General features: G+C 41.7%; 1 protein-coding gene across 4 annotated transcripts in view; it reads right to left on the bottom strand.

Annotated features, from left to right (window-relative positions):
- CACNA1B (calcium voltage-gated channel subunit alpha1 B) overlaps positions 1–19,245 on the bottom strand; it is a 475,064-nt gene that overhangs the window by 152,566 nt on the left and 303,253 nt on the right. For all 4 annotated transcript variants that reach the window (XM_019540610.1, XM_019540607.1, XM_019540608.1 and 1 more), the window contains 4 exons: positions 13,497–13,609; positions 8,215–8,327; positions 3,773–3,904; positions 2,089–2,161 (listed from right to left, as the gene is read on the bottom strand). In XM_019540610.1, the coding sequence (XP_019396155.1) occupies positions 2,089–2,161; positions 3,773–3,904; positions 8,215–8,327; positions 13,497–13,609 (431 nt within the window). The remainder of the gene's footprint in view (positions 1–2,088; positions 2,162–3,772; positions 3,905–8,214; positions 8,328–13,496; positions 13,610–19,245) is intronic.

Genomic DNA, 19,245 nt, shown 5'->3' with positions numbered 1-19,245 from the left:
AATTTCAGTCAGTAAATACGCAAGCCAGAGTTGCACTGAATAGTTTATGAACAAGTTGTAGGCTATATAAACTTTTTGCCATATCATACTGAATAGAGAACCAAGTAATAAAAATAATTGTCTGCCTTATGAAACATTTTCAGAAGATGAATGGGCTAAACAGTCCAGATTGGTTCTGGTGAATAGTTTGTTCAGGAATTCTCAGCGTTTAAATACTACTGCTGGCTGAAGAGTCACCAAGTAATGAAATTAAAATAGCTTTTAAGATCTGTTCCATAATATTAATAGACTAATTAGTGTGCTAGTAGCATCAAAGGTAGGATGCCAACTCAGGAAAGCGTTTAAGCACATGGTTAAAGTGCTACCCTGAATGGAGATGCTTGTCTGAATTGGGGCCTGAATGAAAGCAAAATGATTTAAAGCCAGCTTTAGCCATTTATGCAATACCCCTTCACAGAAGAATGCAGCTCACTCATCCAAAAGCAGAGGGTCATTAGTGTGAGTATTGGTTTGAATTCTCAGACCTGAACTGCTCAACAGTATGTTCTTCCTCTGAACCAAAGTTCAGCAACATCCCACCTCTACCACCCCACATCCCTTCAGGCACGCATCAGACCTACATCTTAGCAGCTGGCAGCATTTAATTGTTTAAGTGGCAGTCAGCTCTCAAGTAGTGGACCATATATGGTTAATAGACATCTTTCTAGTTTATACAGCTTCTCTGTGTTTATGGAGGTCGTAAATACTCTGTGCTAAGCAGCTTTCCACATGACTACTGGTGTAAAGAAATGTAGCAATTTACCATAAAATAATATTCCCCTATGCAATGCCTAGCATTCAGTTTACAAAGGCTTTCTCCGGTCCCACGAGTCAGAAAAGGGTTCAGCAGTGATGCATGATTGTCACAAGGGAAGTTGGCCCTGTAACAGTTTGGAGTCTGATGTACCCTGTACCAGGCCATTTTCCCATAAATAGGGAATAATCTGTGGAGATGTAATAGTAGGCGGCTGTGACCTAGCCAAAAAAAGAAAAGGGCAGCCTAAGCTCAGAGGTAGAACTGAAGGGAGCCAGTTTCAGCAGGAGCCAAAAGGCTTTGGTCAGGGGTAGGGGGAGAGAGGAGCTTTTACAACAGGTAAGACCTGATGGAAGGATGGAAGTTATCCTCAGGCACTTCCCAAGATAAAAGACTTTGAAGGGTGCCAGGGGCAGGATGAATTTGCTTGTTTTAATTGTTGTTGATCTGCTTGAACAATAAATGCATTACTGGAAAAAGGGATCAACTGACCAATGCTGATTGGAATATTGCTGATGCACTGGCCAGTAGGCTGGCTCACTGCCTTGTATGAAAGAACAGAAAATGTGCTGGGATCAGGCTCCAAAGCTAGGCTCGGGTAGTGTTTGTTATAGTGATGTGGTGTCATCAATGAGTGGCAGAATCAGGCCTTTAAAATCTAAGTTACAAATCTCCCAGGACTGCTGTTCTCTCATACCATCACATTGTGTTGCCTAAGGCTGATGACTCTTTCCTTGCCCCCCATTGATTTTAATTCTTATGTGGCACGCTCTCATCCTGCAAACATTATAGTGCAAAATGCTACATTATTTCTTCATTGCCTTGGGCCAAACTTAGGTTACTTTCTTCATTAAATGTCAGTAAATGCGAGAGGGAGCGGAAGTAGGTCTTGCAAGTTCAGTGGATTCTTTGTGCTACAATAAATAGATGCAGTGCAGGGTGTCACAAGTGAAGCGTGTTACTACATACAGCATATAGTACTGTGGATTTGGCCATGAGAAGAATGCCAAAAGGCCTTATATAGTCCTTCGAACGTTCAGTAGAACTGCTGGTTTACACAGATTTTTACAGTAAAAGAATTCTTGATTATTAGATTAATGGGTGATTTTACTGGTAACAATATATTATCCAAGAGATAGATATTCTTCTCTAAGGAGCAGCAGACCATGGGCAAACAAAACTTAGTTCCCACCTTCCTATTCCAAATACCTTAATGAGACATCTCTGTTTGAATGGAACAAAGATTTCAGGGAGGTGTCCTTCAAGTGCATACACAATAAAAGAGGCAGCTTTACCTGAAACACAGTGAGGATGGCAGCAGGAAAAGTATCAAAGTTTGTGGTAGGTGTTTCATCTTGAAAATTAAACCTAAGGAGTAGCACAAAATAAGTAAAAAAAAAAAATGCAGGGGAAAATACATTTTTACTCATCTCATGATATTCTAAAACCTTAGTAAGAGACAATATTTGTTTTACATGGCAGTAATAATGTAGTCAGATTCAAAAGGATGTTAATAGTCCACTTGCTATATATTTAGTACAGCTCTTGAATGAACAGATGTTTGTGCCACAGAAATGTTGGCCTTTTGAAATTAGTTTCCATTTCAAATGAAAATGGGAAAATATTGTAACATTTGTGGCACAAAAAAGTCCAGAAAGTTTCAAATGTGAAATGTCAAAATTCCAAATAAAGTTCTGAACCAACATTTCAACATAACTGTTATTTTAAGGTGGGTGGGGGGGCGTTAATTAAATGATAGTTTATATTGAAAGGGAATAAGAAGTGTCCTTTGTTTCAAAAGTTCTGTTTGAAACTGAATTTCTTTCTTTTTTTTTTTTTTACATTTCTTAACGGAAAACAGAATTTTTTCATAAAAAATTATATTTTCCTAATTAAAAAATTCAGGTTTGAGAAAACCCTATTTTTCAGTATGCAAACATTCCACATGAGAAAAAGTATTTAGCTTTAGTCATCACTGAAAGAATTCTCTTGCTCCTCAGAGGAGAAGTTGCTACGATGTACTTGCCTCCAGATTATGGAATAATGCCGCAATACTTACTGGACTGTGGTACCCAGAAACAAAATTAATACCATAGTAGTCTCTATTCAAAAGTCTCTTAAAAGAGAGTTAAGCATCCTTAATTCCATTTTACAGGTGGATACAGAGAGGTAAAGTGATTTGCTCAAGGTCAGCCTGCAAGTCACTGGTCAAACCTGGGCCAGAACCCAGATCTCCCAAGTTCCAATCCAGTGCACTATCCAGGAGGTCTACATTGCATAAGACTCAAATGCAATCACCTGGTAAAGTTAACCTAATGCTCATTATACTTTCTTTTTTCTTAAAAAAAGGAAAAGGAATGCATTCCTATTTCAAGATGCTAAGTCAACAGCCCTTAAGTGTGTGTGTGAAGTCCTCCACCTAGCCACAAACCACATACAGCCCTGTCAGCAGCAATGCAAGTTTTCCCACACCATTCTATTACTCAGCCTAAACATTTACTTCATAAAGGAGAACTTATCAGTGAGTAGTTCACCTATCTTGACCCATTCTGGCAGTTGCTTTTGTACTGTGAACACCTGGGGTACAGACAGAAGTGATAGTTTTCTCGTGATCTGACCACTGAAAGCACTCTACAGCCATGACCAAACAGAAGTGCATGGCTACAAAGCTCTTTAAAAGGGCCCAATCCTGCAAAAATCTGAACCCTTATTGCATAAGGGTTCGGATGAAGATGTTTCAAAACGTAGCATCTTCAATAAACTTCTGTCTGCACTGCTGTTCATTTAGGAGACCGAAACTGGCAACTCGTTTCTTGTAAGCCAGAGAACAGACAAAATCAATCTAGATTCAAAAGATTCTGTATCCCATTACAAATACTCCGAGCCATTTTGTCCCTCCTGGGCCTTTTGCCAAGGGCCAGTGTTTTAACATTAGGTATGCTATTCAATGATTGTTAAAGGAGTAATCGCTTAACTTACTGTCCTCCAAAGAGCTGCATCCCCAGCAAAGCAAACACGACGATGAACAGGAACAGCAGGAAGAGCAAACTGATGATGGATTTCATGGAGTTCAGCAAGGACACCACCAGGTTTCTCAGGGAGTTCCAATATCTACATTGTAAATCAAAGCAAAAAACAAATGGTGTTACCGAGTTAGGCACCTTCCTCTGGAAAGATTAAAGTAATTTATCCCCTATACAAAGAAGTGATGAACAGTGATGATAGATTTGCAGTGGGAGACGGTCTAAATTAGAAAGCCTTAAACTCATTTGGGTCAAACTCTCCAACTGGTATGATGCCAACAGATGGCATACTACAGCCCATTCAAAATCATGTATAGAATCCAAGAAGTCAGTGATTGAAAACACCTATCTGGTCACCTTGAGTGTATGCCTTCCACTGGAAAACTGTGACAAACAGCAAATTCCCCAGCACTTTGTCCAATCTTGCTTTAAATCCTCTAAAACAGAGTTTTTGGAGGTTACCCCCCTTAATTTGTTCTATATAACATATACTTCCGTGTATTGTCATGTCCTGTAGCATGCATTTCAACTGCTGGGCATATCACGAACAAGGGTTTTGTCTATGATGTGAAGGTGAGAACGAATCAGGTGACTGTAAACAATCCATTTCTCTAAGACAGAAGCCAGGATTGAATGGCTCACTCCCATAAGAGCCTGAACCCCCAGCCAGTCAGTCAGCCATTAGGCCCTTTTGTACACGGTTTAAACTTGAACTTGCATTTGTTTGTTTAATGAACTGAGCCCAATTATCACAGGTCTCAAAATCCCACGTTGGAGCACTTAAACTGGTTTTGGAAGTAGGCATTTACACATACGGCAAGTGCGTTTATGGGGGATTACCCATTCTGTTTAGGCACCCCATGACTGAGCATTAACTTCACTGCATCAAAACCGTGCAGTCTGGATAAGAAGTCAAAGGGGAGGAAGGAAGACTACCTAGACTGAGAGCTGACCTGCACATGTGAAGTTCCACCTGACCAGAAACTGCTGCTCAATCTGTTCTTACCCCTCCGAGCCCTCCACCACTGCTCCCCTCCCTTACAACCCTTAGCGTACACGTGCATGCACACACGCACAGAGCGGAGAGGCACACTACATAATGGAGGTCCTGAGAGGGTGCTCAGAAGTGGCACTTTCTCTTTGTTTTATTGTCCTGCTGAGAAGAAGCAGGGAGCATTTATATTAGGAAAACTAATGAATCAGAAAATGCAGAAAGAGCTATTAAAGCATAAGTTCCTTTTAACAATCTCCTGTTAGACAGACAGGCTTGAGAAACAACACGGTTAGAGCAGACATTGCGAAATGGTCATTTAGAGCCATTTTATATGCTGACTGTGAAAGGCTTTCTGATCAGTAGAGGATCCTCAGCAGGATTTTTTTTTTTCGTATCTCTCCCAACTCTTTTTGTCCAATTACTTCTGTTGCCGCCCTAATCTAGACCTGAAAGCTACCATATGGAGCCCAGTATCTATGGCAACTTGCCCAGCAATTCTGTCCTGCACCTCCTTCAGCTGGGGTCTGGGGGAGGCTTGGGATCTGGAGCCCTCACTGCAGAGCAGCTGCTTGTATGTGAGGATAAATGGTGCCCATGGATTCATCTCCTGCCCTTCTTCGGCACCTGTGAGCAGCTCCCCCAGGGGAAGCTGGCTTCCATAAACGCTCATAATGACTCTGTTTCACCTGCTCTTCCAGGTCTTTTCTCAGTTTCAGGTTTCCCATTCTTTTCCTAGGGAAAAAGGACCACCTTCTGTCCCATCATGTGGCTCTGAGAGTTGCACCAGTGCAAGTCTCACAAGTGCCAAAGGTGAACAGAAGTGAACATAAATAGATCTGAGTAGTCACACTATTAACTGTCCACACAACAGGAACCTGCATCTGTGCTTCATCCATCCCCACTGTGTCTCCAAGAAGTGGGTTGTCGCATACAGCCAGCAGCGTGGATTTTTGGGAGAACTTCATAGACTCAGAGCCTCTACAACTCAAGCAGCTGAAACTGAGCCTGGCCAGGTTTTGATAGTAAAAAGGGATGAACTGATTTTACATGAAGGAGAGAGGTGGTTTAGGAAGCACTCCGTGGGACCTTCCGCAGTCTCTTTGCACCGACATGAACCAAGCGAAACTTGGTGCAATGCCCAAGCTGCTATATCTCAGTTAACCTGAGATATAGGACAGGTGCCAGGTTATCCTGAAAACGCCTCAGCACACATCAGTTATTTCAGCACCCCTCCATGGCTGATTATAGACCCCCAGGCTCTAACTAGGAGTTAAATTTCTACAGTTGCCAGTTACCATTACAGTTCTGTCATGACAAGGAGGAAATTATGTTGAGCTATTTTCTCATCTTCCTCTCTCTGAATTTCAATGCCTCTTCGGCTGTATTCCCACTCATTGTAGTGATGTGCCATCCTGCTGTGACCTTTTCAGCCTGCTGTAATTTAACTTTCTAACCATCATGTTGCTCTGCCTTTTGCAATCTTCCTTGCTTGTGCTAAGCGGAGGAATAGGCCTCTGAATCAAAAAGCTTAATACCCCCAATTATTCAAAGCAGGGTGGCATGCCTTTGCCTTCTGCTGAAGGAATGAGAGGCAAAAATCCAAGGGTGGGATGCATCAGAGAAAGTCTGCAGTCAAAGCTAGAGAAAGAGGAAAGAATTTGCACAGGGTGAAGCTGCTTTCATGGGAGAAACTGTAATGAGAACTGGACAGAAGTAACGCAGTCTTTGTACCTCTTTCCCTTTTAACTTTTTAAACTATCCTGCAGCCAGCTGTGCTGGACCTGGGAAGTGCCTCCTCATCAACATGGCCAGTCAGACACCAGACTGTGTACCAGAAACGTCAACCAATCCAAGAGGTCCTGTACCTACACAGAGAACGGTCTATGCTCCTAGGCAGCAATTTTTAAGGTACTGAGTGAGATCCTAGCTTCAATTGAGCTAGTGGGATTTTTTACATTGATTTCAGCCAGTATGCTGCAAGACAGCAGGGTATCTGACTTTCTGGTAATATGTGAAATGATTCTACTGACTTCTTGTCTTGGCTGTATAAAATCATACCTTTAGCTGAAATATTCAATTGTTCAAAGCTGGTGAAAGATAGCAGAAATATCATCTTAACTTATAAATAGATTTAAAACTCTTAAAAGAAAGCACTACATGGAGTCCAAAAAAGTTTATAAACTCTTGTGGGCTTGGGCTAACTTCATTGCTGGTAATTAATTGCTACAACTTTATTAAGACAGGTGGAATCATTCACCTACAGGCTATCAAAAATTTGGTTTGACTAAGTACCTTCTGGACATGTCTGCTTATAATTTTAAGATTTTTTTTTTCCTGGTCTCTTGATCATCTGACAATGTATGAAAGTCTGGAGTTCCTCAGACACTTGTATTTAAAAATTGTTTCTACAAAGTGACCAATATATGTTAATTCAGCTAATCCTACATGGCCTAAAGCAGGGGTGGGCAATTATTTTGGGCAGAAGGCTGCCTACTGAGTTTTGGCAAGCCATCAAGGGCTGCATGACAGGCAGCCCAGGGCAGATAAATATTAATTTTCTACATTTTTAGGGGCCCCGTGGGCCGGATAGAATGGCCTGGCAGGCTGCATCTGGCCCCCGGGCCGCATTTTGCCCACCCATGGCCTAAAGGATATCAGAACTGTGCACATGAATGACCAGAGAAATATACAGGTACTTCAATGGTAATTTTATATATGCCAGTTGGCTAATTTAAGCATCCAAGTTCAGAATCTGACCAAGTTAAAAAAACTAGATTTCCCTTTGTAAATCCCTTTGTTCTCCTTCTGCTAAAACAAATAGATAATTAAAAAGAAGGGATGAGTAAATTCATTTGATGAAAAAAACCAAACCAGCATGACCACCCAAATATTTGAAGTAATTATAACAATTAATTTTATAGTAACAATTCTAACAGCCTGCACATGTTGTTCTAAATAGATTAATACATTCCCCAAGAGGTGTGTGGTTCATTCCAATGAACGTTAATTGGACACTCAAGAAAGAACAAGTGAAAAGCTTTGGCCACCAAGTTTTACTTGGAAACTATGGGCCTCAGGACATTCCTCTAAGGCAGTGGCAATGCAAGTGCCTTTGCTATGGCATCAGTTCAACTTAATCTCATCCTACAGTAGTAGGGTATCTTAGTCAGTATGGCCTGCATAGCTGTAGCACTGATGGCCCAGTATGCTAGCCACAGATTGTGTTAAGACTTGCATCAGACATGCTGGAACAAGGCAGCCTGAGACAGCAACATTGACCAATATTCTCAATGGCTCTGTAAGTATGCAAGGCAAGCAGGGAACACTGCTGCTTATATGGTAATTATGTGAATATTCACACTGCGTTAAATATCCAAAGGGAGTAAATGGAATCCCACACTTACTTGGTTACTTTGAAAATCCTCAGCAGTCGAAGAGCCCTCAATACACTGATGCCAAATGAGGTACCAGGCTTCACTGCAGCCCAGATAACTTCAAAAATACTCCCCACAATCACCTGCAAGAATAATACATTTTAAGAAGGAAAAACAGTTGTTCAGCCAGCCATGGCTTGGGTTCCCCAGGGACTGAAAGAGAGATAGATTTTGAAGTCTGATGGGATTCTAATGGGGACTGCCAATACAGTTTGCATACTCAGGGAATTAGCAAGAAAAACCCTAAACTCTCAGAGACAATAGCTTTAGCTTTGTAATTCTACAGTCCAGCCTGAAAGGGTGCAAAATCCATAGCCACACTGTTCCAGGAGCACTATCTCCAGCTCTGGTGCACTGGCCACTGTACTGAGAGCTCAGAGCCAAGGCTCTCCCCATTTCAGCTGCAGCCCACCCAGATCAGACCAGCAGCTCATCAGAGGCTGTCATAACAACTCATATACTATGCAGGTTCTAGAAGGCTGAGAGGCCAGTAAAGGATTGCACTTAATTCAGAACTGATCTGGCCTTGGAAACAAGATTTTAAAAGTATATATTTTGCATTTCATAAAAGTTGGTAAAAAAGTGCTGCTTAAAAGTGTGTTTATGGAGTACCTGTACTAAAATTTGCAGCCATTTCCAGAAAGTTAAAATGCAAGAGTTCCAGAGGAACCAAGTCTATGGGTATCTGCAATCATTTTTTTTTATATACAAATTACTACAAGTATGTTTATTTCAAGTTCAGTGTTTTCAAATTTGGACCTCACTACCGTGTGCCTAGCGAGAGCAGGGTGTAACAGTAAGGAAGGAGGAAGGAATTGTAGGGTAGGGTGCAGAGGATAAGTGAGCACCCCCCGCCCAATTTATTTTCTGTGCTGTAGCAGTTGGAGGGGGATTAATCCAAAGCAAACCTCCAATAATTAGATTCTATACCTGAAAAATTATAACAAATTTATACATTTTCCTTATATAGTATCTAATTATTGGGGGTCATTTTATATTCAAGTAAATCCAGTAAAAGTAATTTGGTCACTGCTTAAATGGTAAGAGAATATGGACATTTCTTCGCAATTTCTCTTTTTTTTTTTGGGGGGGGGGGGAAGAGGGAGGGTTGTTATACCAAATCCATGGAGTTTTATGGAAAACCATGATGAACAGACAAAAAACCTGTACCTGTACTACACTCTGAGCAATGGTATGAGATTGTCAACAGTCTGGACACTCCATTTGGATACAAAATTCCAGGTCCCTTTTAGCACAATATAAGTCTGCTGATAAGCTAAAACTGGTTTAGGTGAAGGGAAAGGGAAATGCCACCCAATAATTCCTTGGTTCAAGAAGTCCTACAAACAAAAGGGCATTGTATATTCCCAATCACTCATCCACTTGCTACCATTAGAAGAATTAATCAAAGGATTTAAGAAAGTCTCCGCTCCTTTATAATGTATCAGTCTCAGGGATCCATTTTGTATCAGTAAATAACTTCCTTCAGATCTGAGTTGCAAACTCATAGTTAATTTTTGTGCCATATTAAAATGACCTCTTGGGAGTAATTCCACAAAAGACCCTCAGGGGCTATTTCTCACAGGGCCAATGCCTTTCTGTTTTGTTGCTTTTCTGTTTTGCATTTGAACTGTTTCATCCCAATGGTTTGTCAAACTAGAGAATTGTGTGTTTTTCCAAAGAGGCTGAAGAAACTGAATTAATTTGGGGAGGGAAGGTGGGTGAGGGGAAGACACACAGCTAGATATAGGCTCCCAGTAGGTTCTCCTTTAGAAGAAGAATTAGAAAAAGATCAGCCCCGCCTCCCTTAGGGGACTTGCAGTCTGCAGAGCTTATAACCAATGCTACACTGAGTAAGGCATGAAGGAAAGCAGATGGGCCTGGTGGATTTGTTCTGTGTTTAATATAAAATTCCTAAATCATCTGTCCCTGAAGATCAGGTACAAGGTCTCTTCCTTGTGGATGCAGCATTGTGAATAATAATGAGTTTTTTTAAATACATGAAGGGGAAACTAGCAGATATCATGAGAGACAGCCTGACCTTATGGTGCAGTCCCTCTTTTGTGAATAGAGCACCTTTCACTAGGATGGAATATAAGGCAAAAATGAAGCAAAGAAATCAAATGCCTAATTATAAGTCTTAAAAATCTAACTAATTTTCTTGGCACAGCTCACCCCACCTAGGATTTCCAAAACAGTCAGGTTGCTGGGTATTTAACTCCCATTTATTTTCAATGGTAGTTGGGTGTCATATTCTTTAGCTGTCTTTGAAAATCTCAGCCACAATGTGTGTCCTTGACCACGGTTTTTTTGTCAGGTCTTCTATTTTTCAGATTCAGACAAGGACCTGGTGTCTTTAGTTTAGATAACCTTCATGAATTATGCCCCAAAGGGATGACACAGATATCTTTACCTTATGGGTACTAGTGACTGCAGGTGCAATATTGCACCTTTTATATTATGTGCGCTAGTGACTATAGATGCAATATTGCACCCAGAATCATTTCTGCTGCAGTTTGCTGCTGCAGAACTGTGAAGCTGTATCTGCAACTCTAGTCCTAAGCACTGTGTATCCTGAATGATCCCTAGAATTCAAAATAGATATTATGCTTGACTAAGGTTTATTTTCCTCTTCCTTGAAGAAGCAGTGAAAGGTAATGGATCACAGGCCCTGCAGAGCAAAGTTTTTCACATGAGAGTGATGACACACCTGATGCCTTACACAGACTTACCCTGAGAGTGCCTCATTTAGTTCTACAAAGAACTTCTAGGACCAAATCACTAGCCTAATACATCCTTGGTTTCCTTGCTAAGAATGCCAAGTTGTAATGTCAGCTATGATGATTAATCTGGAGGACAGGGAGGGGGTGCACTTGCCAAAGGCAAAATGAGATCTAATAGCACAATTCTGAGATTCTGAAAGCAGTGAAGAAATAGTCAGTCAATGGGGAAAGGGAACCATTATCAGTGTGCACAAGTCTAAAGACCATCACCCAGGAGAACTGACAAAAAGACGTGAGATGCCCTAGGTCATCTCCTCCCACCCTAAACGGACACAGACGGTAGGGACAGACATTCAAAAAGGCTGAGGCTTAACTGATTCAACCTTTGCAGGTTAGTCAACCCTGCCTAGACTTAATCAGTTTGTAACTGTACAGACATCCCCCCCTGGACTGACAAAATGTAGGCACATGCCTGCAGTGGCTCAGGCTAGAGGCCAGGAGGTGCTAGAGCAGCCCTCCTTTCCCTTCTACAGTGTTGAGCTGGGGGAGGAGTGTTGATTAGCTCCAAAGAGCCCTAAGCCTGTCCTGTCTCCCTTTGTCTAGTCTCCCACAGCACGGACCGTTGCCAGCATGTGCTCTGCTAGCTAATGCTGAGAGGTGTCTGTGTAAGGCAAAGGGGATGGGGGATCCCTGCTTAGCAAGGATTTGTGAGGGGAGGGGAGGAGCAGGGGGAAGCCAGGCAGACACCTGCATTCTCTGCCAGAGCTCCAGCCAGAGAGCCCCGCCCAGCCCAGAGAGCATGCTGGGGGAACCTGGTTTAACTTAAACCAGGGAGGGGTCTGGGAAAGGCATTGCATAAACTGGTTTGACCCAAATCCATTAAGACTGATACTACATTCAGTCATTCAATGTAGTATCAGACTTAATGGATTTGAGTCAAACCAGTTTATCTCAAACCAGTTTCAGCCTTTTTCAAAATGGTTTATGTGCCGTGCACATCTGTTCTGTTACAGGTTTAAACCAGCTTCTGATCACTTAAACTGGTTTATGTGTAATGTCTGTCCCTAGCCCATGATTGTGGAGAGAATGGCAATTGCACCTTGAGTTTCAGGGTTAGTGTACAAGACAGGAAATATTGCAGACAGATCCTGGGTTTGGATTTAGGTACACAATTCTCATTAAATATGACAGAAGTTGTGTGAACCCCTGTGAAGCCAATTTAGCCCAACTTAACAAGCAAAAGTTGCCAGCACAGATTTGTCTTTACTGGAATCAAAATGGATTAACTATGGGTCATGGATTTTATACTGTTCATATGTAACCAAGATTACCTTTTAGCTGAAGGGGGACAGGACCTCTGGCTTTGAAACACAAGGATCTGAGTGTTATACTCTCTGTCATCATAAGTACTGAGCAACTGTGGCATGTTGCACAGCAATGACTGCATCCTGCATAACCAGGTACTCATTCAGATATCACTGTATCTTTCTGTACTGGCATCAGGGGTGAAGCAGTAGATTACTAGATGGAGGGGAATCTGAGCTGGATTTGTCAGTGCACTTCTACAGTTTTGTACTAGTGTAAATACAGTGAGGGTCAGCCAGTGTTAAATCAGGCCCTACATTTAATTGTAAATAAAGGAGGAGTAAACAATAAAAACTGCTTTCATAAATGATTAACTAACTATTCCCCAACATCATAAAGAACATGAAGTATTCTTCAGTAATTGCCCCCAAAACTTCAGTAACTGTTGCAAGCAGTGTAGACCACTGTAGATTTTGTTAAATATGTACGATTTTTTTGCTGGGGGACTAAATTCATGACTCTCCTTCTATACCACGTGATAGTTTCAAAACCCTACTCAAATTGTCCCAATCATTGGGTATTTATTTCCTGAACTTTTAAATTGTAGTGGTTGAAGACAAGCATTAAAATCCATCCAAAATAATTTAGACACCCAAACAAGGGCTTGATTTTTACAGGTGCAGTGCACCAGTCTTTAAATCATTGTCATATGCTCAGCAGCTCCCCCAAATGCTACTACTTTTATTAGTGACGCCTGGTTATGGGTTTGTGTGTTTAGCACTGAGAACTCAAAATTGAAAATCACCACCAACTATTTTGAGTGGCAAGTGTCTGATTGATTGCATGGTAGGGAACAGAAAAAGGGGAAATATTTTAAAAAGAAACTCTCTCCATTTAAAATGCAGGTTATCTCACAGTAACCAGAGCATTTACTGATACTGCTGATGAAAATATCCCTGTGATCTTCTACTACATAATTTATACAGGAAGCTAGTTCTCCTTATCAGGCTTCTTAAAAGGAAAATATTTACTGCAAGTTTATTTAGATGTGCTTTTGTGATTAGTAAGTTTTCTTATTGTGTGTTGCTGTACCCGATTTACAAAAGGCAGTCAAAGAATAGTAACTGATTCACCTTTGGCCTCCCACCATCACCATCAATCACCCATTGTTCAATAAAGAAAGTTTACACTCACAGTTAGCCTGTGAAGCTGATGTCAGCTTACCCCAAAGTCAAAGCAGTTGAATGAGGAGTGGAAATAATTTCTTGGCCCCAGTCCGTACATCTTCAAGGACATCTCAGTAAGGAACAGACCCAGGAATACAAACTCTGCAAAATCTAGAAACCAGCAAAAGAGGCTGTGAATCAATTACTGAGGTTTAGCTAGGCTAAGACACAGACTGTCACTTAGCAGCACAAAGCTGTCATTTCTGCAAAGGGGAAGTAAACTAATTCAGCATAGTTCATGTAATAGTTTCTCTGCATGTGTATGGGATGCTCATCATGCATGACACACATGGAAGCATTTTAAGTTCTAGTATTGGAAGTTTGCTGTAAGAAATAACGACAACCTCTTTAAAGGGAATTTGAGAAGGAGATTTTGGATTAATGGTGTTCATAAAGAATTTTAATTGCTCCCATGTGCAGACAAGTTTCTTTGGGTAAATCTGATATCTTTTATTAGACCAACTCAAATTTATTGCATCTATAGCATTTACTCTCTATAGACTGTAACAGAACTTGTCTGTCACATTTACAGAGTCACTCTTCTGGTTACAGCTGCTTGGTAAACTTATACAGACTAGCCAACTGCCCTTCCAAATGGGTGTTTTGATGCAGTTACTCAATCTTGTAATCATAAGTATTGATAGCATGTACACAGAGTCCATTAAAAAAAAAAATCCATGTCATTTCAGCACATAAGTTTCACTGACTTCCACCCAAATGTTTTTAATCATGTAGGGTTTGTCCACTTGGGAAGGCTGGTGTATAGTAAGCTAGTATTTACAGGTAATACTTACTGGGCATGTCTATATGTGCATTAATGTGCTGAAATTATGGCACATTAAGGTTAGCATGTGTGTAACCTAATGCACTGTAACTGGCAGTACAGAACAATAGTGCAGGCACATATCTTTTATGTGACACTAATGCTCAGTAGACTAATCTACTGCACATTAGCATGGTTTTCACCGTGAAGTCCTAATGCACAATTGAATTAGTCTACTGCTCTCTTAGCATCTTGTGTAGATGCATCCACTCTTGTGCAAATTCCCTGTGTGGACATTACTAGTGGATACTAAACTGGAGCAAGCTACCTTGCATTTAGTACGGCCTAGAGTCGTCACTGGGGAGTAGTTATTTCCTGTAAATCACTGTACCCTAACTTCCCCACAAGGACAACAAACCAGGTCACTCAAAAAGCTGAAAGCCCTCTGAAAGTCAGTGAGACTTGGGTGTTTAAATGGGATAGGAACATTTGAAAATTGAATTAATATACATTTTTCCATTTGCCCTTTGTAAACATGCTTCCTCCTTTCTCAGTAGAATTGCTTCCCTGTGTGTGTTCAGAGATGCCAAACTTACTAGTAGTACTAAGCTGAGAGGTTCACAAGTGCTGCACAACCTAGTCAGCTATGGGAGAGTAAGTTAGTTTTCCTTTTGCCTGATGAGTTGCCAACAAAGGTCTAATTTAATTATTATTAAGACAATATAAGGGGCAGTACGGGTGCAGCTGGATTTTTCAGGCCCCGGACTAGGCCTTATAGTTATAGAAAAGCTATCAGTTGCTTTGTAAATTGAGCAAGTTGGATCTGGGGGTCATTATGCAGGAAGAACTATAAAATGTTGAGAAAATAAAAGCCTCAAAGACTAAAGCCCTACCAAAACAAAACGCTATACAACACACACTATTGTCCCCTGGGGAAGAGGATGAGACAAAAAATCAAAAGATTAATCACATTGCTCAAGGCACTACTGGAAGGCACCCAGATGCTTCAGTGGTGAGGGTAGATCTGAAACTCTATCTACGTTCAGTTTTAACCTGCCTGTCATTTTTGTAGACACACTCTTCTGGGTACAACGGCACTGGGAGCTTCATGATTCTTTAGCTCTTGGATGCAGAATGGCAGCTGCATGGGTAGTATTTGAATGCTAGACTCTTTACAAGGTGTATTTATAAACTGATAACTTGGTTTGCACATTTTTTGAAATAATCTGATTTAAAAAGACTTTTTTTTTTTTTTTTTTACTTTCATAGCTTGGACTCACTTCCCTTGCCTTGTACACACAGACTAGTGAATTAGTTTGGCCATCATCTATCTCATGGTGTTGTGCGTGTCTTTTGAAAAATACAGTTTTCAATTATCAGAAAATAAAGAGGATTCTGAACTCTAAATGAAAGACAGTTGTCAGGCACTGCACGTGTGGTGTGAGTTATAAATCCAACAAAGCAGTTTTGCATTAACCCTTCAGTGAGCAGCCTCAGGGAATGTTCTTGTCACAGTGGCAGAGTACAGATTTGCAGCACAGAGTGGGACAGTATTGATTACACCGTCTGGGCCTAGCTCTTTGGCTACAGAGGGGTTTGATGGAAATTTAATTAAAGGGGTCCTAAGGGGTAAATACTTCACACTTGAAAAGAGAGACAGAGTGAGAGAAAGAAAATGAATATATACTTTTCAAATAGAAAATTTAAGCAAATACACACTCCACTGACACGGAAAAGAGTCCTCAGGAGAAACACTGCCCTGGTTAAATGGTAGGAAAATCAAAATAAAAGCTAATAGTTTGCACAGTAGTTCTGGGTCCTTTGGAGGTCTAGGTTCAAAAAATAGGTTGAAGGCCAGTTCCTTGGCATCTGCTCTGTTCCCTCAGTATTGTGGGAGAGGAGTGATGTGGATGGAGAGGCACTTAACAAAGCAAACAAACATTTCACCTGCAAAAGCAAATCCTTGCTGGTGTTAAGTCATCTCTTCCCCACCCCAGGACTGACAGAAGCAGACAGAGCACACCAGTGATCTGGGATTGTTATCATCTGCATAACCTGAACCAGCTCTGACAATGCTTTAATGCTGTGTGTGCCCAACACAATGATAGACAGAGACACTTGAACTAGTCCAGACCAGGCAGAGCTAATTCACTGAAAGTATCACCAAGCTGATGCAACTCTACTGCTTCTGGTCCCAAAGCCAGCTTAAGTATTTCAGTACAGCACTGAATTTTGCCATGTAGATATGCCCTACCTTGCTTGAGGGGCTGATTATCCTGGTTCATATCTGGTTCCAGGATCAGAGAAACACAAAAGGAGCTTCAAAACACTTTTACTCTCCCACCACAGATCCTGCACTTAGCAGAAGTCAAACAGACCAAAGGATCTGGCCTAAGGTTTGATAGAACTCCTTTATTCCTACAGAAAAATTAGGTCCACATTACAGCAGAGACTCTGACAGAGGTAGCAGTCCCAAAATAGGAGGGGACAGCAAAAATCCTTGTGAGTGAGGTCTGAGCTGTATTGGAAAGGTTATGTCTGAGTAGCATCTGCCTGTCTTACACCTACCTCTAGCTAGTACCATAAAATGACTACATGCAAGAGAACCAGATTCACCTGTAAAATTCAAAGAATGGCTATGTTCCACAGTAGACAGAGAAGGTCAGCACAGAAGATAAACTTGAGCTATGTATGGGATTATTCTGTGTTTTAGATAATAGTAGCATACCTACCTCTTACCTAGTGCTTTTCAGCAAAGCACTTTCAAGTACTCAGAGCACTTTACCAATAACATTATCCCCATTTTATAGGTGGGAAAACTGAAGTACTAAAAATTGATTTGCCCCAAAACACCCAGCAGGTGACTGGCAAACCTGGGAATGCAACGTAGGCTTCCCAAGTCCCAGTCCAATACTTGTTGCATTATTCTATCGTGTCTCCTACATGCATGCAAACAGCCAACCCACAACAATATGTGAAAGAGAAAGATTAACTTCCTTAAGGTAAATGAAAATAAACAATGACATTTGGTAGAAAACAAGGAGACATCCAAGTAGTATGAGTGCCTACCCCACATCTCCAGAAGGAGAAAAACCAATGTACCATTTCAGAGTTGATGGTCCTTACATCTGGAATGGAGTTCAGCACCGATAATGGTAACCGTATCCCAACACATACTATTAGCAAAATAGGACCTGCGGGACAGATCCAGACCACCAACTGATTGGCCTGAGGGTGGGTCCCTGCCAATTGATTGGATCTGCCCATGCCTGCCCCCATGGTGCTGCACAAGGGGCTGAGCCTTGTCTGTTCCTGCCTGAGGCAGCCTGCACTACATTCCCATCTGCTCCAGCCCCAGCCCCCTGGGTACTGCTCTGCTCCCCGTGCCTCCAGAGGCTTCTTCTCCTGCCCCGATGCATTCACTGCTCCAGGCAGCAGGCAGTGTAGGGAAGCAACAGTGGCCATGGGGACTCATGCTGGGCACCATATGCTCAATCAGGTAAGGTGGGGGAGCTGCAGCTGGGCGGCTCCTGCCCCACGACGCAGGGATCCAGCTCCAGCTGCTGGCTGCCATCCCCCATTCAGCTGCCTGCAGGTGGCTGTTCATTGTGCCATGTGGGCGGAGTGTGTGGAAGGCAGCCAGGAGCTGGAGCCGGAGCTGCCTGGCTGCCATTTCCCCCACACCCAGAGTGTCACAGCAGCATCAGGAGGAGATGCTGCTGAAGGCAGGGGAAGCCACACAGTTCTCAATTCAACTGCACTGGAAGCAGCCCCTCCAGGAAATGCAGGTTGCCCCAAGAGGGAGTAGGCCAGGCTCATCCCCACATGGAAAGCTGTGGGCTGGATGGGCGGGGAGGGAGGATTGTATCTGCATCTGCACTGCCCTGGTGAGCTCTGCTGCATGCACCCCTTGCTCCCCCACCCTCCCTTCACCCCCAGCCAGCTCCTGGGATCTAGCACATGGCCACCCCCCCACACATACACCCCGCCCCATACTCCCCCACACTCACTATACACAAGTTAGATATATTTTGAGCTATTATGCAATTGCCTCTATATATGCCACTCAAAAAACAAAATGGGGCAAAAATATTTTTTTAAATAAAATTAAAATACATTACAGTAGATGGGGGGGATATTTTAGTATGACTTGTTTTTAATCTATAACTTGTTAAAATTATATTTTCTAAAAGATTATGTGCGTGCAGCCCTCAACAGCTCATTAAAACGAGTTAAGTGGCACTCCAGCTGAAATAATTGCCCACCCCTGTATTAGATGTTCTGGCCATGAGACTTCATGGTAATGTACAGGGCAGCAAGAAAGGATGGACTCAAGAATGAAGAAAAAAACCAAGAACCAAAGTCCTCAAGCGCAAAAGACTGACTCAGAATGAATCAGCTTCTCCAGCTGACAGATCAGAAACAGGATTTTTTCTGACATGGCCCTGCCCATATAATTGAAAATGCAATTTCTTGTTTGGACCTCCTGGTATTCAGGCCCCACATTTAATTTAATCTACCTTAAACAGAAGCATTTTGTAATGTAATTTAAGGAAAAAAAGTTTGATATAAACAAGCTAATTTAATTTAAAATTTGTGTTATTGGCAAAGGCCACACTGGTATATTTTTGCCCCATATGTTTGAATTAGGTAGTTAGTGGCTCTTTTTTTGTCAGTCACCAATGATTCAATTCCATTTCTGCACTGTCTTGAAATCTGATGTCATTGGGAACAGGCACTGAGGATCCTGCTAACAGGTTTCTTTGCTCTTCGCCCATACAGAAAAGTCTGACCAAGAAAGGAATCCCATAAACGTCTAAACCTCCCTCCTCTGACAAAACTGGCTGGAATATTCAGTTGACATAAACAAATATACTTGCTTCAAGAAAGACTTTTTTCTCAATTGCAAATGTTGCATATTTATATCCAGAGGGAACTTCATCTCTACTTCAAAGGCAAACATGATATCATCAAGAAATTAACT

Source organism: Crocodylus porosus, unplaced genomic scaffold, assembly GCF_001723895.1.
Source record: "Crocodylus porosus isolate Cpor-Errol unplaced genomic scaffold, CroPor_comp1, whole genome shotgun sequence".
In the NCBI taxonomy this organism is placed as follows: domain Eukaryota; kingdom Metazoa; phylum Chordata; order Crocodylia; family Crocodylidae; genus Crocodylus; species Crocodylus porosus.
The sequence above is the reverse complement of the archived record's forward strand: the minus strand, read 5'-3'. Positions and strand labels throughout refer to the sequence as shown.